The 27,509-nt window shown below is 35.3% G+C and overlaps 1 protein-coding gene across 14 annotated transcripts in view; it reads left to right on the forward strand.

The window, feature by feature from the left end:
- Window positions 1-27,509, forward strand: part of COL25A1 (collagen type XXV alpha 1 chain) — a 460,001-nt gene that overhangs the window by 236,526 nt on the left and 195,966 nt on the right. For all 14 annotated transcript variants that reach the window (XM_013054002.2, XM_004748091.3, XM_045085556.1 and 11 more), the window contains 2 exons: window positions 13,676-13,720; window positions 15,762-15,769. In XM_013054002.2, coding sequence (XP_012909456.1) covers window positions 13,676-13,720; window positions 15,762-15,769 — 53 coding nt within the window. The remainder of the gene's footprint in view (window positions 1-13,675; window positions 13,721-15,761; window positions 15,770-27,509) is intronic.

Below are 27,509 nucleotides of genomic sequence, written 5' to 3' on the forward strand. Positions count from 1 at the left end.
TACTTCACAGTCATATTAAAATGTTATTAAGCTGGCAGTGATATTGCAAGAAGGCAGAATTTATATTGCACAGAATTAGTTCTTGGGTATGTTGGGAAAAAGACTGGAGAGAAAAATGGACCAAATACATGGCATGGGAGAAAGCATTGTCACTATTATACTGTCTTCTTGAAATTAAATTTAAGTAAGGGGTGGATAAGAATTATGAAAGACTAGGGCTTAGGCATGGACAGCTGGGGTTGAGAAATGGATTGGGTTTTCCTTGTGGGAAAACCTCATCTGTTGAGGCAATAAGTACTTCCTTTCATATTTCTGTGGAAATATAGTGGCCAATGGAATCATATGATGAAAATATATAAAATGATTACCTGTGTACTTCTATGCTGCTGGTTTTGAGAGACCAGTAAGAATTGAGACCGAAAGAGCAAAGATCTAGTCTCTCTGAGGTAGATATTATCTACATTTTGTAGATGAACTGGGTTTTACAAACCTAATCCATCCAAAGTCACACATCTAGTGTGTTGCAGAATAAGGTTCAAACATGTGTCCCTCTGCCTGGTTTCACAAATTGTACTTCACTGGGTTTCTGTTTTGTTTTTTAACCAGAAGAAATACTACAAAACTGTTATTGTTATTTTAGCTTTTTTTTTTTTTTAACGTCATCCATTTAACTAATATTGACTTATGTCCCAGGTACAGAGAACACAATAGTAAAAAAGGCACCATCCCTCATTTTTAAACACCAATATTTTTTTTATTTGTTTCACTCTCAATACTTACATGTAACAGGCTTGTTAAAACTGGTATGCATGCTCTGGTTAACAATACTGTATTGTACACTTCAAATTCTATAAAGAGGGTAGATCTTACATTAAGTGTTCTTACCATCAATTAAAAAACAAAAAAAAATAAAACAACATACATGGTATAAAAGTATGTTAACTGGGCATGTGTGCTAATCACAACCACCTAAATTACCCCATGAGTGTTTTCAGTGGATAAAGAGTGTGGGGTTCCTTTTTAGCTTTCTAAAGTAAGAGTTTAACTTTTGGCAAGTAATTTCTCATGATTATTTTACATTTAGAATGAGAAGCTAAAAATAAACCTATCAACTAGAATTGTAAACAGAGATCTCATGTAATACTCATGTAACAATTCTTTCCAACTTCATTTAAATACTCATGTAACAATTCTTTCCAACTTCATTTAAATACTCATGTAACAATTCTTTCCAACTTCATTTAAAGCTTCTGTTTTCCTTAATGGCAGCTCTGCGTGTTTGTCTCAGAAAATAGTGTTCCATGTAGGGTGCTTAATAAACAAGAAAGTCTTTAGTTTTGGAATTGACAAGTTAGGAGCCAGAGTGTCTGCGTTTAAATCCTTAACCGACCACTTACTAGATTTGTGACAGTTAACCTCTTTATAGCATCACTTTCCACAATTATATGGATATCACTCAACTAGTATAGATAAATGAAACGATGCATGGGTGGTACTTCATCTGGTGCCAGATGATTGATGAGCACTTCCAAATATTAACCGTCATCGTGATCCCTATCATTACGTCAAAGTACTTGTATTTCCCCCCATGACACTATGGGGTCATCAGGTTGGCTGAGTTGCACAGAGGGACCCTTGCCTTCTCATGCCTGCTTTGGCTGCTTTCATGCACCCTTCTCCTTCCTCCTTGGCACGCGCCCTTCCCCCTCCAGTACTCCTATTCCTATTCTGATGTCTTCTTCTTGACTTTTTTGTGTACTATTTTCCATCACTAATTTTCAGGGTTAAACCGGTTCTCTTATGATCGTTTTTCCCATTGCTGACTAACTTTAGCAATGGGCATGCTAAATAATTAATTTAATACCAGCTGAAAGAAATGTGGGCCATTGACATGTGTGTAATGGCATATGTGGTGCTGTTGTATTTAATTCATCCATCAGCTCTTTGGCAAAAGCTTGTGATATTGCAAAGCCATTAATGAAAACAAATTCCGGTTACCATTAGCCCACTCCCCCCCCCAATTTTCCATTGTTTCAATCTCTGATATATTAAGAGTTAACATTATTTATTGACTATATGAAGAACTACATTCAACCATTGATCTTGTTTTTTTTTCTGTTACTTAAAAAATTCTTTTTATCTTTAAAGATCTGTTCACTGCTCTGCATTCCATTAGAAACATGGAATCTAGAGACTCCTTTAGATTTTTCTGCAAGCTTGGGAACTCAACTTTTTTTTTCATGTTAATATATTACATTGTGTATGTAATAACCACTCATTATAAAGCATATAATCTTACAAAGAAGCACATCTTTCTTTGTCCCAACCCCTACTCTCTGACATCTTGCAGCCCCCTTCCCTGCAAGTAGAAATAGAAAATGTTGTCAGGACAAATCCCCTGTTGGGTCATGGGGTAAAACGTCTAGTACCATAATAATGAAACACTTTATGTGTTGGAGACGAATGATAGAAATAACAACTGTGCCACATCAGACCTCATTAAAGTCAATGAACTGTAACATGGGACTATTTGTAGTCTTGAACAGTTTCTATTGACTGTTGTACTGTATTTATTATCTAAATATTGAAAACAGCAATAAAGACAACTCCTCATTTGCTGGAAACAAAGCCTCAACATAAAGCCCAGAAAAGATTCCATTGCACTTGGTTTGGAAATCCTTTTCTTTAATTGTGAAGTGAAGTTGTTTTCCAGTATGTTCTTGCGAGAGTCCCCAGTTGTCTCATAAATATGGTCATTTTCCCTTCATTATAAAATTTATAATTATCGATTAATTCTTGAGTAAACTTGAAGTGCCTCATTTAAAGCAAGCACAAGCTAGAACTGAACTTTCATTGAGATAACAGGAAAGAAGTTTGGAAGTCAGTTTTGGCCCATTAGATGCCCTCAACAAGGCATAGAAACTCAACCAATTAAAAAAAAGTGCCAGTGATATAGTAATATTGAGAATTACATTTACCATGATTCTGATGTAAGTTGCTTATATTTATTTAAAACATTTAAATGGCAATTGTTAAAATTTCCATTTTAACGTGGACAAAAATGTAGAAAGAGATTAAACAAAAGTCTTGTTCTCAATGCATTTCATGAGAAAATAAAAACATACTTTGCCAGAAGGGCATGCATAGCTGTTTAAAAATTCTAATGGGAAATATATTTTGGAATAAGTACCCCATTTTTTTTCTAAACTAGTTGCTTTAAAACTATTTGGCTACTACCCCAAGGAAGTACAGCATTTTACATTTAATCCAATGCACACATACATATCCGTTCAGTTAACTTTAGGTGTCCTAATGTGTACACTCCTAATGTTTTCACATTTATTATCTGCCTAAGGGAGTCTTTTCTCTTGTTCTTTTTTTTTAAATATCTTCCATAAGTTACATTGTTTTATCCTCATTAATTGAACACAATTTCTGTACATATTTTATGTTTCATAAGTTTAACTTGGAACCATTATCAGGAAAATCTTGCTGGTGTAAAAACTAGAAAATATACAGATTTATGAAAAGAATATTCATAAGATTACTTTAAGGATTTGATCTTTTTATTTGATTTTTAAGATTTCCTCAAGGAATTTGATAAAACCTTTCTAATTACTAACCTTAGGAGTCTGGTACATTATAGATATCCCTCTCCTTATTGAGATTATGATATAGCCTGGTTTAGGCTCAAAAGTAAAAATTGAGCCACTCCATTTTTGTTGTTTCTAACTAAAATACCAATGAACTGTTTTTACTAACAAACTATTAATTTTTATATTTTTTATTACTAGAATAACTTATAAGAATAGAATACCCTAAAACATTTCTTAGTGTGTCTCCTGTATTTAAAAAAAAAGAGAGAGAGAAACATACTTTTACAACTTTTCAATTGAACTCATTGCCTTTAAAATAAATAACATCTATCTGAATAACACTCTGTAGAGAGTTATGGAGCTTGGCTATTATAAACTTTAATTATTACCTATTATTTATTATGATTAACTTTCTTTTATAAACTGACATTCCATGGAGATTAGAAACTTGAGGAAATTTGAAACAAAAACACACACATAAAAGATATTTAAAACAAACAAGTCTGTATTACATATAGTGCAGTACATGCTGATCTAAATTATCTTGGGAAATAAATCTTCTGAATAAAAAAGTTATTTCTTTTAAAAATTAACACCATATGAAATAATGTTGGCATGATCAAATTGCCCATAGGCAGTATTCCTTTATAAGTTCATTGAGTGCTAAGTCCTATGCCAGTTGCTAGACACACAAGGATGAACAAGGGAATTTGTACCCCCAAGAGCTTCCAGTCTGGTGGGAGAGTAGAACAAGTAATAATAGTACATCTGCCTAAGTAGCCATGTTATAAAAAGAAGAAGCAGGCCATTGAGAAAATGAAGCAGTTTGGAAAGTTGGCGCTGGTTGTGTCCAGTCTTGCAAACTACGGAGGTATGAGATCAGAAGTGAGAAGTGGCTTGCTGAGTCAGAGAGCACTAAGCTTGGAATCAGGAAACTGGTGTCTGCTGTGTGGGACCCTCAGCAGGTTGTTTTCACCTCTCTTGGCTTCAATCTTACATTTGCAGAGATATGAATCATTGAGGTAGAAGCTTGTTTAATCCGGTGAACTTTTACTGCAAATGGTTGCAATTCAGTATGGCATTGAACTGCTCATATAGTCAGGTATAAAGCACTATGAAGCTCTGTGGGCTACGTGACCTCTTGGGTATGCTGTACTATAGACATTTTATGAGAAATACCTTTTAGCTAATATTGTACTTCTACCAAGCATTTGCTGGTAGAAGTACAATACTTCTAATTGTGGAATGAAAGGCTTTGGTCTATGTTGAAAGAATTTCAGGCATTAAGCAAGCAAGCAGGTGGGGGGAATTTGGAGAAGGCTCTGAAATTAATCTGTGCCTACTTGTAAGGTTAATCTAGAATGAATGAAGGTAAACCTGTTTTAGGAAGGCTGTCTCTTCTGTGCCCAGACAGGTTCCTCCCTCTTGAGAGCCATCTGCAGCTGTTGGAGACCTTTTCCTGAGATTGGGTGTAGGGGAGGGACAACCTAGGCTTGCACACATTTCTCCTGTAGGCCCTCTACACCAGCACAAATGGGCACACAGGACTACAACATCTGCTTCCTGCTTCCTACTTGTCCTTTCCCTCCCTGGCTACCAGCTCAGTCTCCTGCTCTTTCCCTTGCCTTATCATTTCTATTTTTCTGCCTCCAGATCTCTGGATAAGAGTGTTTAATTTTTGGAATAGTTACTGTTATTTGTGGCATTTTTATATCATTTCTCTTACTCTTAAAGAGTTTCTTTGCCTCTGGAGATGAAACCATTAACTAAAAAAATTTAGCTTTTTATTAGGAGGTGTCAAATTGTTTAATTTTAATTTGAGGACTTACTACTTCTATTGATGAATATGACAGTAGTATATCTTGGAAATAGTTTATAAGCTTCAAGAAATTCATGAGAAATGAAGGAAACAGTCACTTAACTATGCAAATAGTACTTTATGGTTTTCATCCTCACAATAATCATATAAAAGGGGGTGGTTTTAGTATTATTTACCAGATCTTTAAATAGAGTAAAATCAAAGAGGTTAATTGGAAGTTAGCTCAATTTACTCAGTAGTGAAAACCTTGAAGTCTCTTAACTTTGCATTCCATGTTCTTTCTTTATACTAACTTGCCCCTTTGAATATTTTAATTGGAAGGTAACATTAATTTCTCTCAATCTTATTCACACACACACACTCAACTTTTCTTAATGTAAAAATACTCAAATACATTTGAGTATTGAGTATCAAATACTATTGATTAAATATAACAAGGTAATATAAATAATGTGGAAAGAAGGAGCTAATCTTTAGTGAACTCCTATTTTGTGTTGTTATATATGTTCATTACCTTTTTCATGGAAATTCATTCAGGAACTCAAATGACCCATGTCAGTAGTGATCATTAGGTCATTCTCATAATAAGATATCACGTTTCTCCCTATTCTGAGGTTTTAGATAATCTAAGCATGATCACTCAGGAGATGAATCTTCCCTTTGTTTCTTTTTTAAAAATCCACTTCCCTGAAATAGAACTGATATGTAAAAACCATACATATTTAATCTATCAACTCAACAAATTTCACGATAAATATACATCTGTGGGACCATCACCATGATCAAGGCCCTAGACATATCCATTATCTCCCAAAGTTTCACTCCACCCTCTATTACTACTATTTTGTGTCTAGCATAAGATCTAGCTTCTTAGGAAATTTTACATATATGGTACACTGGTGTTAGCTATGGACACTGTGCTGCATAGTAGATCTCCAGAACTTATCTTCCATAACAGTAACTACGTACCCTTTGACCATGATGTTCCCATTTCCCTCTCCTGTCAGACCCTGGCAATAACCATTGTATTCTCTGCTTCTGTGAGTTTGACTGTTTTAGACTGGACATATAAATACGATCACACAGTATTTGTCTTTCTATATCTGGATTATTTCACTTAGTATAATGCCTTTCAGGTCTATCCATATTATTGCAAATGGCAAGAATTTTCTTGTTTTTAAAGGCTGAATAATATTCCATTGCATGTATATGTCATATTTGCTTTAACCATTCAGCTGTTGATGGACATTTGGGTTTTTTCCATATCTTTGTTATTGTGAGTAGTGCTGTGATAAACATAGGAGTACAGGTATTTCTTTTTGAGATTCTGACTTCAATTTCTTTGGATAAACACCCAAAAGTGAGATTGCTGGATTGTAGGTTAGTCTCAGCTTTAATGTTGTGAGGAATCTCCATACTATTTTCCTTTGTGGTTGCACCAATTTACCTTCCCACCAACAGTACACAAGGTGTTAGGTGATGATATCTCATTGTAGTTTTGATTTTCATTCCTCTCATGGTTCAATGATGTTGAAAACATTGTCATATACCTTTTGGCCATTTGTAGGTTATCTTTGGAGAAATGTCTACCTAGGTTCTTTGCCCATTTTTAATTCCGATGGTATCTTCTTTTGCTTTTAAATTGGAGGAATGCCTTACATTTGGGGGGTATTAACCCCTTACCAGTTATATTGTTTGCCAATATTTTCTCACATTCCACAGACTAAGTTTTTATTCTGTTGATCATTTCCTTTGCTGTGCAAAAACTTTTTAGTTTAGTTTAAATCCACTTGTTTATTTTTTGCTTTTGTTTCTTGTGCTTTTGGTGTCATAACAAAAAAATCATTGCCCAGACCAATATCAAGGAGCCTTTCACTATGTTTTCTTCTAAGAGATTATAGTTTCTGTTCTCATGTTTAAATCTGTGATCCATTATGATTTGATTTCTTTCTTTTGTTTCTATCTACATTCTTTCTTTTTTTTTTTTTTAAGATTTTATTTATTTATTTGAGAGAGAGAGTACACGAGAGAGCACAAGCATGGGAAAGAGAAGAGGGAGAATCAAACTCTCACCCAAGCAGGGAGCTCAGGAGCTCGATGTAGGACTTAATTCCAGGACCTTGGGATCATGACCAGAGCTGAAGGCAGATGCTCAACCAACTGAGCCACCCAGGAACCCTATCCACATTATTCCCCTCCCCCCCCCGAAGAGAGACAGCCAGAAATGTGTGTTGAAATACAAAAACAGGAGGTAAAAATGAAACAAAACAAAACACCAGCCCATTATGAGTTCTGAAACTTTTCTCAAACACTTCCTATTTAATTGTAAATGTTTATAGGTGGTAAAATATTTTACAAGGAAAAGTAAAATCCTAGTAAAAAAAATCTCTTCTCTGAGTACTCAGAAAGGTTATGTTTAAGCTCACTGTGACATACTAGTAGGGGTGGGAAAGAATGAATAGATTCAAGTAATAGGAGTAGAATTAACCAGTTTGGGGTAATTTATCTGCTAAATTGGATAAGGGTATTCCAGACATATGCCATAACCATATATATATATATATATATATATGAAGGCCCATATGTAAGCATGTTTACTTCTTGGCAAATATCTCACCTTAGAAAAGTCTTGTGACAGCTGGGTATGCCATTAGTAAGGTGTAGAGTGCTCCAGCCATATTAGTTTGGGACCAAAAGAATTGGCTTGGCTTAAGACACCTTACTATGATGTGATTTGATGACCCAGATGTGTCTCAAGTTGGGTTTGTTGACACAGATCTTTAAAGCATCATCATCATGGCTAATTTTTTTCAATGCCTATCTCAGGCTGACGGTTTGCATTGTCTTTAAAGCAACAACTCTGTAACATGAAGAGCACCGAGTGTCATGAATTTTCTTATTATAGAGAGCAATCTGGTTTTATAGCCTCCCTCCACTTTCCATAACTCATTCTTCATTTCATGAATCCTCTGCTTGTAAACTTTCACTTCCTCTGTTGCTGATAGCTTCCCATTCATATTCTCGAACCAGTTTCTTTTGCAGACTCATGGCTTTTGCTGATAGAATTCACTGAAAATTTCTGCTGCAAGGATCTGGCCAAATTCAGTGACTAAGAGTCAGGTTTTAACTTCTCTATTTGTTCTTAGAGTTCATGCCTGGCCAACACTTCATCACTCAGTTTGGAATGGAAGCAGTCACTATCTTTCTCCACTATTAATAACATCAGTTTTGTCTGGGCAACATTTATCATTTGTCTTTTCTGATTTTTCATTTTCTCACTCTAGTGCTCTGCCAGCTGTCTATTGTTAAATTCATCCCATCCAATCATTTTTGTTTAAAAATGATTTTTCCTTTAAATTCACAAGCAATATCAAATTGTCTTAGAGGCACAATAGACTTTTTCAGAATTTCTATTTATTCCCTTTTAAGCAAGATCTGTATCTATGTCTTTCTGAGAGTTTTACATAATTTATTACTTCACTAAGCCTAATATAATAAGCCTAATATAATATAATAAGACTCACTTCAGTCTTATGTTTCTTACAGTAACTGAAACATCCTCTTCTCAAATCTAGTATTTTTTTGGTAAACCTCATTGAGTTTATATTCTTACTTTATCACAACTTAGTTGAGCTTCATTTTCTCTCTCACATATTATGAAATTCTTTGTAAAACCTTTGACTTTCAGTAGGTATGTTTTGCCAATTATCTTTTCCATTTCCTTAAATTTTATTCTTTCTCAATTCTCAGTATAACCGATGTATTTCCCTCAGCATTTGGTATATGTATTTTTAAGATTTATCTATTCATGTTAGAGAGAGAGAAAAAAAGGAGTGCACCCAAATGGTGGGGAGAGGCAGAGGAAGAGGGTGAGAGGAAATCTTTAAGCAGACTCCCTGCAGAGTGCAGAGTCCAGTGTGGGGTTTGATCTCAAGTCCCTGAGATCATGATCTGAGCTGAAATCAAGAGTCAGATGCTCAACTGACTGAGCCACCCAGGCACCGCTGGTTTATTTCTTTAAGGCTCCGATTGAATATTTAAGACATATGTGTTCAGAAATATTCTTTGTTTCTTAATATCTTCAAAAGATATCATTGCTTTTTTAAAATCACTTTTTCATAATTTAATATATTTTATTTTTTTAAAAGATTTTATTTATTTATTTGATAGACAGACATCACAAGTAGGCAGAGAGGCAGGCAGAGAGAGAGTGGGAAGCAGGCTCTCCGCTGAGCAGAGAGCCCCACGCGGGGCTCGATCCCAGCACCCTGGGATCATGTCCCGAGCCAAAGGCAGAGGCTTTAACCCACTGAGCCACCCAGGCGCCCCTCATAATTTAATATATTTTAAATTATTTTTATACTTTATTTCAAACTAGTTTTAAACATGAATGCAATTTATTTTTATTGATAAATTCTACGGTTTAAAAAAGCATTCTTGAGGGGAAAATGAGAAACTACTTTCAATAAGCAAATAATAATTACAGATTTCTGAAATTTGTTATGAAAATCATGACTAGGATCTTCTGACATATTTTATGTGGGTGAGACAACAGTCAATCTAAGTACCTTCCACTGTAATTTTCCCTCTGGTAGTTATTAACATTTTCTCATTATTCTTGAACATTATTACATTTAAGTGTGATTTATTTCTATTGCCACTTGGGGTGTAAGTTCAACCTCAAGACTCCGATATTCAGTTCTGGAAAACTCTCATCTATTATCTCTTAAACAAGGACATCTCTATCATTTCTTCTGGATTCTCTTATTGATATAAGTAAAATTTTGTTCCTTGACAAAAATAAATAGGTAGGTAGGTAGATAGGTAATTAGACAGAAATAGAAATAGATAGATAAGGTCTTAGTCTTTTTGGACTACTATAATAAAAACCACAGACTGGGTGATTTATAAATAGCAGAAATGTATTTCTCATAGTTCTGGAGGCTGAGAAGTCGAAAATGAAGGTGGTAGCATTGTCACCTTCTGGTGAGAGCCCTCTTCCTGGTTCATAGTTAGTGTCTTCTCACTCTATCTGCCCAGAGTGGAAAGGGTTAGGGAATCCTTGTGGGGTCTGTTTTATAAGGTACTAATCCCATTCATGAGGGTCCCAGCATCATGAATTAATTGCCTTCTCAAAGCCCCACCTCCTACTACCATCATTGCTGAGGGTTAGAATTTCAACATATGCGTTTTGGGAGCATACAAAAGTTACATAGAGAGAGTAGTTACATAGAGAGAGAAAGAGAGAGATCAGTATCAGATTTGTCTCTTGGCTGCATTTTGCATTTTTTACATCAATTTGTTCTTCAACCATATCCAGGCTAGAATTTGAATATTTTGTTATATTTATTTCTTTTTATTTCAATGCCTATTTTGCTTTTTATTATCTTCCAGGTTTCTAAAAGTTTCTTTCAAATACATTTTTTAAAAATATTTTATTACTTTATTTGAAAGAGAAATCAGAAGTAGGCAGAGAGGCAGGTGGAGGGGGGAGAAGGCTCCCTGCTGAGCAGAGAGCCTGATGCGGGGCTCCATCCCAGGACCCTGAGATCATGACCTGAGCCCAAGACAGAGGCTTAACACACTGAGCCACCCAGGTGCCCCTCAAATACATTTTTTAAAAAAAATTTATCTTTTAAATCCCTTACTCTTCAATAGATGTTACTTCTTCATTTATCTCTTTAAGTATAATTAACATACCAAATTTTGTCTGATTTTTTTTAAATGATTTTATTTGTTCATTTGATAGAGAATGTGTGTGCATGCTTGCAGGGTGAGGGCCAAAGGGAGAGGGAGAGGGAAAGAATCCTAAGCAGGCATGTTGACAGTGGAGCTTACAATTTAGGGCTCAATCCCATGACCCTGAGATCATGACCTGAGCCCAGATCAGGAGTCAGACATTTAATGAACTGAGCCACCCAAGTGCTCCTGTCAGATGGTTTTTAAAAATTAATTTTAGCTGGAAATAATTCATGATCCTATTATTGAGTATTGCCTGTCATAGCCTTAGATTTCTTCATTTGTTTTGGAATTTTTTTGTGTACCCATTATGAGTAGGAGGCATTTTCTTTCTTTTGCTATAGTTTTCTCACTATGAATGCCTTTATTTTCTCTGTACTCACTCTTTTTTACCCAGTTCTTTTATGTTTTTTTTTTGCCTGACATCCTCAGCCTTCTAGACCAGGTTGGTCCTAAACTAGCATTTCTGGACTTTTGTCGCAGATTTATGTTGTAGATGTCATAGAGTTAGGCACCCAAACAGCAGATGCTTACTTTATTTTCTGATTGAGAGATTATGTCTGTATTCTTCAGCCATTAAGCCAGAGACTTGGTTTTCGTTGTTGTTGGTTTTTTTTTATTTGTTTGTTTGTTTTTCAGCTTGTTTTTAGCATTTCTAAGCCACTGATTCTGATTAGAGAACTTTTGTGTATTTATTCTCCAGAAATAGTACCTGTGGCCATCATTCCTCTGTCTAGAACTAGGTTCTAGAACTAGGTTCATGGCTTTATCCCTGCTTTCCACTTTGCATTTCTGTTCCATTTCTAGCCTGTGGACACACCCATTTCTTTTTTGAATACTAATTATTCTATTACATCTTACACATCCCATCCATCTTATACATAACCCATATCACCTCCTATGCAGACCACAGACATCATTAAGTATATAGTGTTTACTAACTGCTTAGCTTAAGTGATTTTGTATAGAAAAGAAAATCTGATTCCTAATCCTAAGGACCTTGTAAATATCAGAATATGTCAATATATTTTTGTGCATGTATGTTTGAGTGTATGTGTAAATAAATATATTTTTCATACCTATTAGGGTCCTACTAAGTTTATTTGCCTATTTATGTGATTCTCCTTCTATTCTCAGTTTGGCCAAGTTAATCCTGGATAGTATCCAAGAAATTTTACTCTATGCAAAAGGAAAGGAAGAAAGAAAGAAAGAAAGAAGAAAGAAATTAGTTTCTCTTATTCCAGAATACAGAGAGAAATCTGAAATTCTGAATAACAATTTTTGACTCTGCTGCAAAAATTCTTCTCCTAAAATTTTCAACCAATTTTATTATTTGATTGTTTTTAATCTCTTACAAAACACAGATGGCCAGACTAACTCTATGTAAAAGCTTGAGGGGAAACTAACTGGCCCACTGATGTTTCTGTTCTCATGACAGTGTTTCCATGTGGAAGTTGGTAGCTCAGAATCCCGTTGAAAGCTGACTGGATGCTAAGGCCTGTGCTGCTTCTCTCTTAAACTTTCTAGAGTTTGGAAGTCATCAGTCCAACTTAGCAGGTCGTTCTTTAAAACCAGGAGAGTCTGTATTTTCCTTGGCCTCTTTCTTCCAGCAAATATTATAAGATCTTAATTCTCATTGTGGGCTAATTATTCTTTTCTATTTGCCTGAACCATAATTCAGTGGGAACTAGTCCTACTCAAGGAAATGAAGGCAGAAATTATATAATTGAGAGTAATGGCTTGAAAGCCATGAATGTCTAGAATCTTGTGTTAAGTCTGATGCATACTAGCTAGGTGGTCTTTATAGGCAATTCACTGGGGAAAAAAAAAAAGAAGTTTTTTCCTCCACTTTCAAAGTGAATCATCGTAAAGATTAAATATTTACTGACTGACAATAATGAGCTAGCTCCTTAGAAAAATGAGGCCTATAGCTAGTACCTAAACACTTTCCAATTAAGAATATGATTTTAACTCCACTGGTTCTCAATTAGAGAAATTTCACTATATGAAAATTCATATGTAATAAAATGGAAATATTATAAGGATTATTTCCTTTATGAATATATACTTTTAATTAACTGTGAACTAAATATTTTTAAAGGAATCATGATGGACCTGACTGAAGAGAAACTATTGTCATTTGTGCTCAGTGCTTTTAATTATTAATATACTACAACCTTTAGAAAAAAATTTTTCGTAAGAAACATGAAATCTCAACAGTACCAATTTGTAATTAAAGTCTTTCTTTATTGATGTTATCCAGACAGGATGAATGAAAGTTCTGAATGTTAATCATTCTTAAGTAATGCTAGATGATTAGACATCTGGTGTAGGTTTTATAATTAAATGAGGCTTAAGAGTTATGCTGATAGGATAATGCTGGCCTTTACAAATATCTGGTCCCTTTCTTGAGGTTGTCAGTTAAAAACAGTGATAAATTGTAGAAAATACTTACTAGCCATTTTTGAACAAGAAAAAAAATATTAAAACCATGTTAAAAAATATATTCTTTATATTTTAGGCCCTCCAGGGAAACGAGGTAAGAGGGGCCGAAGAGGAGAATCTGGTAAGTCTCTCTTTCAGCTGCTCCTTGTCATTAATGTTTCAGTTAGATTCCTGCATCTGTTCCTCCTAATTAATTATTATATTGTCTTTCTAGAGGTTGCGCATAAGCTTGTGTATTTAAATCTCCTCTGCTAGACCTAGAATTTTTTTCATCTTCTTTCCATCAAACTGTAGGTAAAAGTTTGGAAAATATTGTTAATTTCTTAATGTTTGATAACAACTGGGACCCAATTTTGGGTTACTTTCTGCATCACGTGAAGTTGGGCCTTTCTGCTACAGTCAATGGTTTCTAGCTGCACACAGTGTGGCCCACGCTTCCGTCTCCATAGAGAGCAAATGCAGGATCTTTATGAAAACATCTGCTTTGGGACACTGAGGCACATGTCTTGGAAAGCTTTATTGTTATTTTATCCAACTGGTACAATTTTGTTATGCTTTTACTCTCATTCATTTCAAAATTTGGAATTTTTATTTCTCTTGTATAACCCTAGAATTTTCGTGATGACAACAGCCTCAGTAATCAATCCAGCATTTTCATTTTGTAGTTGAGGAAATGGAGGCCCTGGAGCAGTAAGGTGATTCGTCCAAGGCTGTGCAATAGTTTATGAGCAAAATTTGAAATGGGACCAATTGCCCTGGTGCCCATTTCAGTTGAGTTTTTGCTTTCAGGCCAAATCGCTGTATGTATCTTCCTCTTACCTTGCAAGGAAGAACTGATGGCCTGATAAGATTTCACATGATCATTGACATTTTTGGCATTTTAGACTTTATAAAACAAGCAAGACAGTAAGTATACACTCTTTTGGGTATTTGGTTTCAAAAAAAAATTTTTTTTTGAATCTTTTTCTTGACTTTAAAAGTAATTTAAGGTTTTGATTCTAGTGTGCTAAGAGATACCATCTTCCACTATTTTTTAGTAAGTATTTATCAATGTTAAAAACAAGCAATTTCTAAGTGTTAAAATAGCAGAAATACTAACCTACCCAAAAAAGCAACAGATTGATTTGCTGTGGGTTGTTGTGTGTTTTTTGTTTTTTATTTTTTAATTTTTGTTTTTTTCTTGGTCTCATTTCCTTTTTCAGAAAAGAAAACTAAAGATGTCAAAGTAAAAGGGATTTATGAAAATTCAGTAATTTAAGCAGTATAGCTGCTTAATTCCTTTTAAGTGTTCTTAAAAGTTATCTTTAAACCTCATTTATTCTAAATAATTGGATGCTTGTATAAGGATCCTTTTCACAATACAAAGTATTATATTAGAAGATGGTTTATAAATGTGTTTTAAGGAAAGAAGTAATGAAATATTAGTGGAACAAAATAATCAGTGAATTGATCTTTGTCAAAGGAAATAAAAAGGATTGGGGAGAAAGGTAAACATTTTGTACTGATGTGAAGTTTTATAGAAAAATTAAAAAGTCAGTTCCTAACTTATTGACTACTAAAAACTTGTGTTTTAATTGAATATACAGCATGGAAATATTGAAATTTTCTTAGACATTGCCTGTGTTTAGATGAAGATGTACAGTTTCAAAGAAACAAATATTAGAGTTTAGTGCTTTATATATTGACAATGCTACTGAATGAAAAAATATTCTTAGAACAAATCATGGGTAAATTTCTCATTTAACCACTTTATCACTCTCAGGAAAGTTATATATCAATTCTCTCTAACTTGGCTATCATAAATAACCAAAGATCCTACTGATTCATATTTTATCTAAATTTTTAGGTATAAGTAGGACGTCTTAAGATGAACCTCTCAGTAATTTATAGACAGGTCTCTGGGAATCTGAACATCCATTGAAATTTCATGTAAAATTTGAAATTCAGATAGATGTAAATACACTTTTCTGATGTGGTATCAAAGTTGTCCATGACCTAATAAAAAGATTAAGAGTCACTGAATTCTAAGTGACTTCTTCATCTTGTATTTTGCTGATGATTATGACAATGTTTTCATCTTGTGTTTAATCTTAATATTTTGTATCTTCACTAATTCATCTTCCTCTTTCTCTTATTCTCTCCAACCCACCCCCACCCCACAGGTCCTCCTGTAAGTATATTTGCTGCATTTGGGCTTTTGTACATTAATTGGGATCAAGTACATTAAAACCTTGTTATGACATCAAAATATAGTCTATATTTCAATTAGAAAAATGTTACTGACCTTTGAAGAGTATTTAGTGTAGGGAAATTATTTTTTTTAAATTTTATTTATTTATTTGACAGAGAGAGAGATCAAGATCACAAGTAGGCAGAGAGGCAGGCAAAGTGAGAGAGGGAAGCAGGCTCCCCACTGAGCAGGGAGCCCGATGTGGGGCTAGATCCCAGGACCTGAGATCATGACCTGAGCTGAAGGCAGAGGCTTAACCCACTGAGCCACCCAGATGCCCTGGGAAATTATTTTTTAAGTAAAGTATTTTGCATATGTTCACGTGCAAAACATGTTTATTAAAATATTATTTTTAATATGATCACAAACTAGTTAGTCTCCTGGGAATTTTGGAATAACTTATGAAGCTCCTGATATTAAATACTTTTCCTGGAATTCTGAGGTTTCTCTTGAAGCAAATCCCCATGCTATTTCGCACTTCTTTTTTCATCTGTTTAAACTTGTATCTGAAATATTTGCATTTGCCAGTTCACCAAATGTAGATGGCAACATGATCATGGAAATGATACCTCCCGTGGGCTTGGTCTGGTACTCCCTCCTTAGGCAACACTCCCTTTGAAGTCTGTTGGAGTTTGCCTGCTTAAGAACATGAGATGGAGTCCTTGGAGGGTTGCACTTTCTTTTTTCTTTCCTTGAGTAGGTCAGAGCTCTAGCATTCCAGCCTGCTTTGCACTCACAGGAACAGATTATCTTGTCAGCTTTGAGCTAGATGTGTTTTTGAGTAATAATATCCTGGATATCTGTTGTCTGACCCCAGTGTTTGCATTGTCCACTGTACGTTTACAGTAGCAATGATCATTGGCCTTGAGATATTTGCTCATCCCGAATAGCCAGTTTGCTCCAGGGTTCAAAGACTCCACATTGGCAACGTATCTAACAGGCCAGCATGGTCTGGGGAGAGGGGCTTAGCGTATACTCGTTTACTTTATTCAGAGGAAGCATTGGCTTCCAAATATCTTTTGCAGTCTTCCTGCCAGGTTCAAGGTTGGAACATAAATCATGTTAGAAGTGACTTTGCTTCTGTAACTGACTTTCAGCTCCTGCTTAATGCTAGGCAGATGGCATGGCCCAGGTCTAGGAGCCTTAGTCTTTGACTTCCTATGTAAGCCTTTGTCTTTAAACTAGAAACAAACCATTACTACCAAGAGGAAACTCTGGAGATTACAGCCAGAATATAGTGTTCAAGGCTTTTTTTGTTGGATGAAAGTATTAGACATACCAAGAGGTAGTTAAATCTTGCTTCTGCCATACAGTGACATTCTGGGTTCTAGTATTTCCTTTTTGGCCCTTCAAAAGTTTTCAGCTGCCATACAGCCCCTCCCTTCTTGGGACTATCTAGTAGTCCAGGTTCTCCACTAAAGATTTAATTGTTCTTTCTTATTATATAGAAAAAAAAATCAAACTAATATGTTTAGGCATACCTGGGAGATACCGTGGGTTCAGTTCAAGACTCCTGAAATAAAGAGATAAACAGAATAAAATGAGTCAAATGAAGTTTTTGGCTTCCTAGTGCATATAAAAGTTAACGTTTACACTGTACTGTAGTCTCTTCAGTGTGTAATAGCATTATGTCCAAAACAAAAACAAGGTACCTGCCTTAATTAAAAAATACTTGCTAAGAATACTAACCATCATCTGAGATTTCAGTGAGTCTAAATAACTAATCACGGATCACCATAACAAATATAATAATAATTAAAAAGTTTGAAATATTGTGAGAATTGCCAAAATGTGACACGCAGACAAAAAGTGAGCAAATGCTACTAGACAAATGGTTTCTGTGGACTTATTTGATGCAGGATTGCTACAAACCTTCAATTTATAATTTAAAAAAAAAAAAACCTAAAATCTTGTGAAGCCCAATAACGCAAAATGTAATACACATTTCTGTATATGGCAAGTAATATTCTAGGCACTCCACACACATACTTTCATTTTATCTCACATAAATTTTGGTATTACCATTCCCAATGCTCAGTGAGGGCAAGACTCACAGAAGTTAATTACCAATGATTGCACCTTTAGAGAGGGTTTACAATTAGATGTGTCTGGTTTTAAAACCTTTCCACTTACCACATTATCCCTATCCCTTATAAAATATGAGTATGTTACAACATGGATTGCTGTCAGACAAGTTTGTCAGGCTATGGTCAAATCATATTCCTTGAAATAAGTAATTATATGTATTAAAAACATATCCAAGATATGTAAAGGTGTTGCTCTAGAAAATGAGCATTCAGACTGTCCCATCTTGATGGCATTTTGAAGAAGGTATACTGTGTTTCAAAACTGCATGAAATCCAAGAAATAAGGTATAATTATGAGTTTTAATAATAGTTGAGTTTATAATTTATAATTTTCATAATTCAATAAATAAATTAATAATTTGATAATAAATGAGTTAACAATACTGACTAAAAGATAATTGATGTCATGTTTAAAAAGATGAAAAACAATTGATTGCAAAAAAGAGAAAAAGTATCTATTGATCATGCTGTCTTTACTAATAGAATGGAGTCTTCTAGTACTTGGGACTCCATATCATGGGAACACTTATGGGTAAAATGCCTTATAATGAAATCCTTTGAGCCTTTAATTTCTAAACACTTATGATTTTCAAGAAGGATTAGTGTTTTATCAAATTTTACTTTAGAGTTATAAAATATTTCCATTATATTTCTCGCATCTGAATAAAAATAAATGAACAGTGACATCATTATGGTTAAATAGGTTTACCAATGATATATTTATTGAGGTGTAATATCTAATTATTGACAATTGTAATTTGAAGTGACCATACTCATCCTAGTTTTAGCATCACTTAATTGTATGTGTATTTTTTCTCGTTGCATTTCTTTTTCATGAACTGAAATCTGAAAATTTCTGTATTTTTATTTTTAGAGTAATTTTTCCCCTAGTTTTGCATTTAAAAAATATATTTAACTGTCTTCACAAATAAGAAATTGGATGAAATATCAAAGCTTATGCTGCCATTTTAATGGCAATTGCCCTTGCTTCCATCCTTTAAATTCAGTGTATAGCACAAGGTGGTCTGAGAATTTCGATAGTCTTGCTGTTGGTGAGGAATCCATGGCACAGAGCCTGTGCCAGACCCCTTGGCAAAAGTAGATTCCTCGAGCTCCTTCTAGCTATGAGCTTTTGTGGTCCCATGGTTTCACATGTACAGAAAGATTATGAAGTGTAACCTCATGTCTTGTTGTGTATTTTCTTGTCGTTCATGTTCATTTGTTGTGAAATGTGCTCAGTAGGTACAACACCGCATTCGCACACTTAGGAAACATACAAATAAAAGATTGATTAGCCTGAAGGACAGTATCAGATCTCCTGCCACTAATAGTCACCTTTTTCATTGCCTTTCTGAAGTAATATCCTGAAGTAGAATTAAAAAAAAAAAAGCATAATGATAGAATTTAATTTAGCAACTTTCCATTTATACCTTCATTTGATATATTTTGGAAAGCTTAGGTATTGTTACTCTAGAATTATGTCTGGCCAAAGTGAGTATTCTCTGTCAGTTTCTATGTCTTGCATATTGAGATCATTTATAATTTAAACCTTGAAATACAACTTGATTTTGATCCCACATATCAATTTACTCTTTAGGAAGAAGCTATTCAGCTTAAAACTCAGTTACCCTCTTTGACAAAAAGATATCACTATCATAAGAGTCTCTATTATAGAAGGCTCCAGTGGAGTACTCTCATGTAATTTGCTTTTACATGGATATCAGGGACTTTTTTCTATTTTCTTTTTCATAAGGGTAACATGTATTCAAACATTGTTCAGAAGGAATCCATGAAAGTGGTTTGACTGCCTAGCTTGGGTATCATGAATATATTTGCTAGAATGATTGGCCTGACCATTGTGTTACCTGATTGCACACAGCATGAATTGTACCTTCTATTTTGGATGTCTTAAAAATACATTCATGTTTCAATAAGAAGCAAACAGTAAGATGAAAATTCACAAAGTGACTTCAGAGTTTTCAAATGTAGCAGATTTTGCACTATTTTGGACCATTTTTTGAGTCAGTGGAGGATGTGGTTTCTCTGTCCTTTTGTCCCCAAAGGAAGTGCTATTCTAATATTCATAGGTAGCAGATTCAATCGAGTCCTATAAGTGTAGCCAGGAAAGAGTCAGGAGACCTGTTTTAACTGGCTCTTTATTTGTATCGGTCTATCAAGCTGTATAATTGTGCTTGACTGACAGAGATATGATGTTATTGTTGGTAGCGTAGAACCCTCTGAGGTGTGAAATACGAGGCTCTTGTGCAGCCTATTTTGTCCCATCTACCTTCAGCAATTGTCAACTCCATTTGAAGCCCAGAATCTTGTTGACAGATGAATGAAGCAGACTTAGCCAAGTTAAGCTTACAATGCTATTTCTGCCAATATGGTAGATGAATTAGGAAAAGAAATCTCTGAGGAAATTTTAGATGAAAAACTCTGATATCTTTACTTCATATTGAAAAAGCAATATGACTTTTAAGTCAATAGTAAATCTTTTCCAGATACACTAATAATTGCAGTTTGTGGTAAACTTCCATCAACATGTCACTTTACAGACCAATTCTCATACCAGCCTCCTGATGTAGAGATTTATTATATCCATTTTACAGACTGAGAAACTGAGTGTTGGGCTGGTTAAGTAATTTTGCTCAAGCACTCACATTTAGCAGGAAGCTGAACCAAAATTTGAACCCATGTCATCTCTATCTCTCTTAAGCCCATTTCTCCCATTCCCATATCTCTATAAGATGTTTTTCAGGCAAGTAAGGTTTACCCCTTTCTTTGCAAATATCTTCTTTGTTGTGTCTTATCCTACCCTCTGTTATTTACAGTTCCTATTAAGTTTTCTTAGTTACCTATAGATCTCCCATCTTCCATATGCTCTTTCATACAGCCGGTTACTCAAGACAAGCTTATAAATTATCTAATTCACATCTAATGAGTGATGATAAGAGCTTTTCCTCTGAGTCAAGAAAATTAAATATAAAATTGTCTTAGAATATTTCAGTAAATGTTCCTTTAATTTCTTCTTTGTTATATTCCTGTTTAATTATTAGCATATTTTAATTTCTATTCAGGCTCAAAGAATATGGTTTTGGGTGTATAGTGGCTTATTTTTTCTATAATAACGGGCATTATTGTTGATAGAGCAAACCATTTATCTTAGAGGAAGCAGAATCACGATAATACACTAGGATGGCTAGATAAAATTCAGATATAGTCACCATAACAAACCAAAGAAACAGACAAAACAAGCCTGGAGAATTAGTTTGTATCTAAGGCTGTTTGGGGACAGGGCTATAATAGAATGACCATAGGCTGTCACAGATGGGTAGTTCATTTTGGGACACTGAACACAGGTTTGTCTCTTGGAACAAATGGTAGAAAAAGTGGATATAACTATAATTCTTACATAGAATAGATTCCCTAGTGTCTTTTTACGTTTTCTGTTTTGAGTGATTCAAGCTGCCATTTTTGAAGAGGGAAATGTGTTTAGTGGCAATTTATTTCAATGCTCCTTCTCATATTGTTTATGTAGATTTAGTGCCAGATTAAGCAGAACTTTGGAATTTTTGAAAAGGGAAAGATAATGGGAGAAGACCCACAAATTGAGGCAAATAAGGGCATTCAAAAAGGGGGGGAGAGGAGGAACTAGACATACAAAAATATTGACAATGTTTTTCTTTGCAACATTATTTTTTCTACTGATCTATTTCTAGATGCCATCTGTTTTAGAATAACTGTAGCTATTATAACAGACAGACCCTGAGATGTTAGTAGTTTACCACAATATACATTTATTTCTTATACATGATGAGGGATAATCTTTCAAGGACCCAGAGTGGTGGAGACTATCTTTCATCCAAGTGTTCTAAAGTTACACTGAGCATAGATACGCAGCTATCAGATAAGAAAAATAAGGAAAGAGAGTTAAAGGTTAGATAGAAGAATTTTTTTCTGGCCAGCACTTGAAGTTCAGGGTTTTATGGTTTATATCACTTTTGACCACATTCCTTTGGCAAGAGTCAACTTCCATTTTCACATATAACTGCAAGAGAGAACAAGAAATGTAGTTGTTGCTCAGAAGAAAAGGTAAACACATTTGGTAACAGCCAATCTCTGCTGCCCTGTCTGGAAATAATTTCTTAAGAAATAGAAAAAAAAAAAAAGGGAATAGAAAAAGTCAGAAATCCTCAGAGAGATTTACATAGGTATGCCACTTGGGTTAAATGTAACCTCTGTCTTACTGGTAACATTTTAGAGAAGAAAAACATTCTTCAAAACTATTATCACTAGAATGGGGCACCTGGGTGGTTCAGTTGGTTAAGCATCCATCTCTTGGTTTTGGCTCAGGTCATGACCTCGGGGTCATGGGATTGAGCACTGTGTCAGGCTCTATGTTCTGCACAGAGTCCGCTTGAGATATTTTTCTCCCTCTCTTTTTCTCCCCCTCTGCTCCTCCCCCTACTTGAACTCTCTCTCTCTCTCTTAAATAAATAAATAAATAAATAAAATCTTAAAAGAAATATTACTAGAATTTTTGGACAGGAAGTAAAAGTAAAAAGGAAGAGGGTTTTTTTGTTTTTGTTTTTGTTTTTGTTTTAAGTTGGGAATTGGTTTATAAGAAGTAGGGTTTAAATGCCAGGTCACGAGCCCCAGTCCTGCCCAGGTTACTTTGAAACATCATTGATAAGGAGGGCTTTTTAACTTTAAGCATCATCAGACTCTGTTATGGCTTTCTCTTTCTTCTCTCTACTGTCTCTTGTGCCACTGAGTGACTTCATTACCTTTGCTACAACAGTATTGGGTTCAGGCTAACCTACTCAACAAGGAACAATTCTGATTATCTATCTTGTTTCAAACTCTCAGTTGTTTCAGGTGAAAGCTTAATGTTTAGTAATACTTTTATGAAAAAAATGACTAACCCTTTTATTTATTTATTTATTTTTTTTTTTCATTTTTACTTTTTAAAGGGCTGGTTGTGTTTTTTGGGGGAGGCTCATGTCCCAAGTGTGTGTACATGAGTGCCTTCCACCAAAGTCACCTTCAAAGTCCCAACTGTACAGCCAAAGCCTACATCTGTGGCTAATGCTTTTAATGTGGCTCTTAGAAGGTTTGAAAAGTAAGCAACTGTCACTCTTTGGTGGGAAACCGATGATTAAAACCAAAGAGAGTTTAGACATGCATCCTCACTCTCCCAGAGATACTTGATAGATGAAATAAGAGAGAGTTAAAAGAGTGTTTCTTTTTAGATTAAAAAATAAAAAACAGAACAGGTAGCACTAACACAGTCAGAATTACTAAAAAGGAACCTCTCAGTTTTAAAGTTTTTGCTCTAGGTTGCTCATCAGACACCTGTAAACCTTTCAAGTAGCCAGTCTACAAACAAATGGGGTGTCACAGCACTCTTCTCTGTTTGACTTTCTTGTGATCAAATATTTAGTTATGTTGCTGAATTCCTAAGACTCTCTGCCTATGGAAGCCTGCAAATAAAAAGCTTCTGGGACAAGGGGAGATAATTATATGACTTCCCATTTGTGGATTTGTGGGCGATAACTAGCCTGGTCAAGAAAGTCACTCTAAAATAAAGTGCTGTTAGAAAGCAGTTTGGAATAATTCTGAATGTTAGCATTTTGAAAAAGGTCAAGCAAGTAATTGAAGGGTACATCATTGTTTCCTCGTGAATGTCTATGTACACAATAATCACATGGAACATGTGATTACAAAGAAATCCTCAATGTTCCTGTTCTTCTAAACTAGCTACTCAAAATGCTGTGATTTTCTCTTGTAAAAGGGTGGCTTCTGCTTCATTTCTTATGATGGGGACACCATGAATTTGGCCTACATTTGGCCTCAGTTGGCTAAGTGACCTGTTTGATCAGAATGGAGTCCTAGACTATAATATAGAAAGAATTCTCCCATCTAGATGTTAAATGAACCTTAGTTCTAGCTTTGGTGTAATTAAAAGTCAAGCCATGAACCTAAACTATCTTAGGTTACTTAAATGTTCATATGATTTTAAAAAAATCATTCTGAATGATATTTTTAATGCCTTTTTTATTTTCACAAATCCGCGTGCTTTCTTGAGATTTGCTTAGGGTTAAATAAAATAACGCTTTTTCTCATTTTCTTACTTGTTAATCATTTCAGTCTCAGAAATACATATACATCTCTAGCTTTTATTTCTGTAGAATTTTTTTATTAGAAAGTATGTCTTTATGGTCAAGGAAATGAATAATAGGATATATTATAGAATATAATCATAGAATCATAGGATATAGGGTCAGGAGATATTTTAAAGGGTTATTAATAATTAGCTAATACAGTTATTCAAATATAGTGCCATTTATCACTGATTCATTCATCAAACTCATATTGAGTATCTAATATATGCCATACCCTCTGCTGTATATGGTGGTGATAAAATAGATAAGACGCAGTCTTCAAGGAAATTAAGAATCTAGTGGAAGCAAAACAAACAAAGATATAGCAATATTATGTGAGAAGAAGTATGCTCTGGTTATGTCCATGTACAAAAGAAGAATAGAAGGGTAAATAACTCAGATTTGGGTGGGGGATGAGATCAGGGGTACCTCGGATTTATGATAAGTCAAGGAATTATTGGTATGAAAAACTTAAGGAAAGCAATGTTTTCAGGAAGGTTAGCATTTTTGAAGACTTTGAGGCATGAGACAGAATGGTATTTAAAATGCAGAAAGCTGCATTTTAAATAGTTTGAAGTGTAAAGTTCAGAGCCATAAATCAAGAGAGCAGATACTGGAGTGGATAAGTCTGCAAAGGACCATGCAGGCATGCTAAGTCATTACCCTGAGAGTATAAAAAGTCTGAAATATGTAAGAAGTAGGACGACATGGTCAGATGAATATTTTAGGAAGATCATTCTTGCTAAAGGACAGAAGGACAAAAGGGAAGTGAGAGATGATTAAGGTACTGTTGCAATTCCTTAGGTGAGAACTGTAATGGCTTGGAGAGAAGTAGAGATTGGGATAGATTCAGGCTATTAATGAGGTAGAAAAGGCAGAAATTTGTGACTAGATGTAAGGGCGAAGAAGAGAGAGAAGTGGGGGTGATTCTTGGGCCTTGCTCTGGGTAATAATAGTGCAGGCCACTGGGACAAGGAATAAAGAAGGCAGAAGAGGTTTGGTCTAATGGAGAGTTATAGATGCATATTGGACATTCAAACTGAAGCATCCAATTGCCAGTTGGCTATGTTGTCATTCCACTCAGGGGAAAGGTTTGAGCTGGAGTGTCAGCTTGGGAACAATGAAAGTAGAGCTGGTTCTTGAAGAGATTGAAGTTATCAGGCTATTCAGCTCACTAAGACGAGACCCTCCCCTACTCCCTTTTAGAGTTTGTCCCTTAAGAAGTAGGTGGAAAAAAGGGAGCCCTTAAAAAAGACTGAGATGGGAAAATGGAGCCCTTAAAGAAGACTGAGATGAAGACTTAGGGAGGTGGAGGGAGAATCAGGACATACTCAGTCAAGGGAAACAAGGGAAAAGTCTTAAAACGAAGAGAGTAGTGAACAGTGTTAGATAATGCAAACTAGTAAATGGGATGAAGACTGAAAAATGTGCACTGTGTTTACCATACAGAAAGCCTTGGTGCTGTTTTTCAGAGCACCCCAAGCACATTAATTAACATCACTTTGTTCCCTGACTGCGGTCTATACCTATCAGCCATTTTGCCCAGAGTGGATAGAACAGATGTAATACAAATCAACCACAACTGGAAAACTCATGTATCCTCAGGACAGCACATTTTATTAAAATGTCTCTTTTGATTATTCCCACAATGGGAAATAAGTATAGCTTTTGGATGTAAGATACATACAGTGCCAAATTGTAACTCACAGCTCATGAGTACAAAGGAAGGTCTCTCATTCAGTTTCTCCCTCCATCCCTCCTATCCTTCTTTTGTTCCTTAAATTATTTTTTTAAGATTTTATTTATTTATTTGAGAGAGACAGAGAGAGTGAGAGTGAGGGAGCGAGCACAAGCAGGCAGAGGGACAGAGGGAGAGGGAGAAGAAGTCTCCCCGCTGAGCAGAGAGCCAGATGCCAGGCTCCATCCCAGGACCCTGCGATCAAGACCTACCTGAGCCAAAGGCAGGCTTCACCAGCTGAACCACCCAGGCACCCCTCCTTAAATTATTTTAAAGATAGAGTCCTGTGTCAGACAGCTTTTAATTTGGTTGAAGAGAATAGACTTCACTGTTTACTATTTATTAACCCTACAAGTCACTTTATACTTAAATGCCAAATTAATGAGCCAGATAATCAAAACACTAATTCTGAATGAGAAAGTTCTATTAAGCATATGAATGGCTAGAAAAATTGGAACTTGAGCTGAGACCTGAAAGATGGGAAATGATTGGGTCAGTGAAGAAGGAGAAGGTGGCCTAAGAGGTTGAAATGAGCCATTGGAGAGGCCAAGGTATCTGGAGTCAATAGCTCTTGATAGAAGTAGTAGAGGATATTCTGGAATGCTTGGTCAGGATTCCACAAGGAGAGCCTTGAATGCCAGACTTAGCAGGATATGGATCTTCAATTTTGATTAAAAAAAAGCAATGGGCAGTTGGTAAGCAATAAATGAAAGCCTATTTAGAATGATTGATCTGAGAGTAATTTGTAGGTAGCTACTGGAGGAAATGTGAAGAAAACCTAAGATGGGCTTCATCTGAGAAAACTTACCTTAGAAGAGTGATAGGATTTATAGAATGAATATGAGGAGTGAACCAGAGGAAAAGTGAAGGATGATTCTACAGTGGGGACAAATAGTACACCATGGGAGCAGCAGCTCAAAAAAGGAATATTTTATGGGGGGAAAATTTGTCATTGTTGAGATTTTGGGTTTGAGTTATTGGTAAGATACCCAAATGGAGATAGTTATGATTTTAGAAGGTACTAAACTCTTCTCACTATGACCAAAAATGATCGTTCACTTGGGGCTGTATTATCTCTACCTTGTATTGCTGGCATGGTTGAGGTACAAAATGGCAAACAGTATGAGGGCTGAAAAGAATCCACTGTGTTTTCCAGTAAAAATGGGTTTGGTGACTGTATCAGTCAAAGTTTTCCAGAGAAACAGAGCTAATAGGATATCTATCAGAGAGAGATTTACTTTAGGAATTTGGTCACATAACTGTGGGAACTGGTTAAGTCTGAAATCTGTAGGGCAGGCCAGCAGAGTGGAAACTGAGACAGGGCTTCTGTGTTATAGTCTTGAGGCCAAATTCCTTCTTCTCTGGGAAGAGAAGGTTTTTACTCGTAAGGCCCTCAGCTGGTTGGACAAAGCACACTCATATAATCAAGGACAATTTGCTTAACTCAGAGTCAATTGATTGTAAATGTCAATCATATCTCTAAAACAGCTTCATAGTAACATCTAGACGAGAGTTTGACTAAACGACCAGGCACCATAGTCTAGCTACATGGACACAAATTTAACCATGGTAGTGATGTTTTCAAATAAGCACCTTTTCAAGCCATACTTTTTCAGATCCCTGCTGAATATGCAGTGTACCCTCACACATGTCCTTTATCTCTGTCTTCTCCCTTCTTTGTAAACCCT

Source organism: Mustela putorius, unplaced genomic scaffold (genome assembly GCF_011764305.1).
Source record: "Mustela putorius furo isolate JIRA1106 unplaced genomic scaffold, ASM1176430v1.1 tig00000868_pilon_pilon_pilon, whole genome shotgun sequence".
In the NCBI taxonomy this organism is placed as follows: Eukaryota; Metazoa; Chordata; class Mammalia; order Carnivora; family Mustelidae; genus Mustela; species Mustela putorius.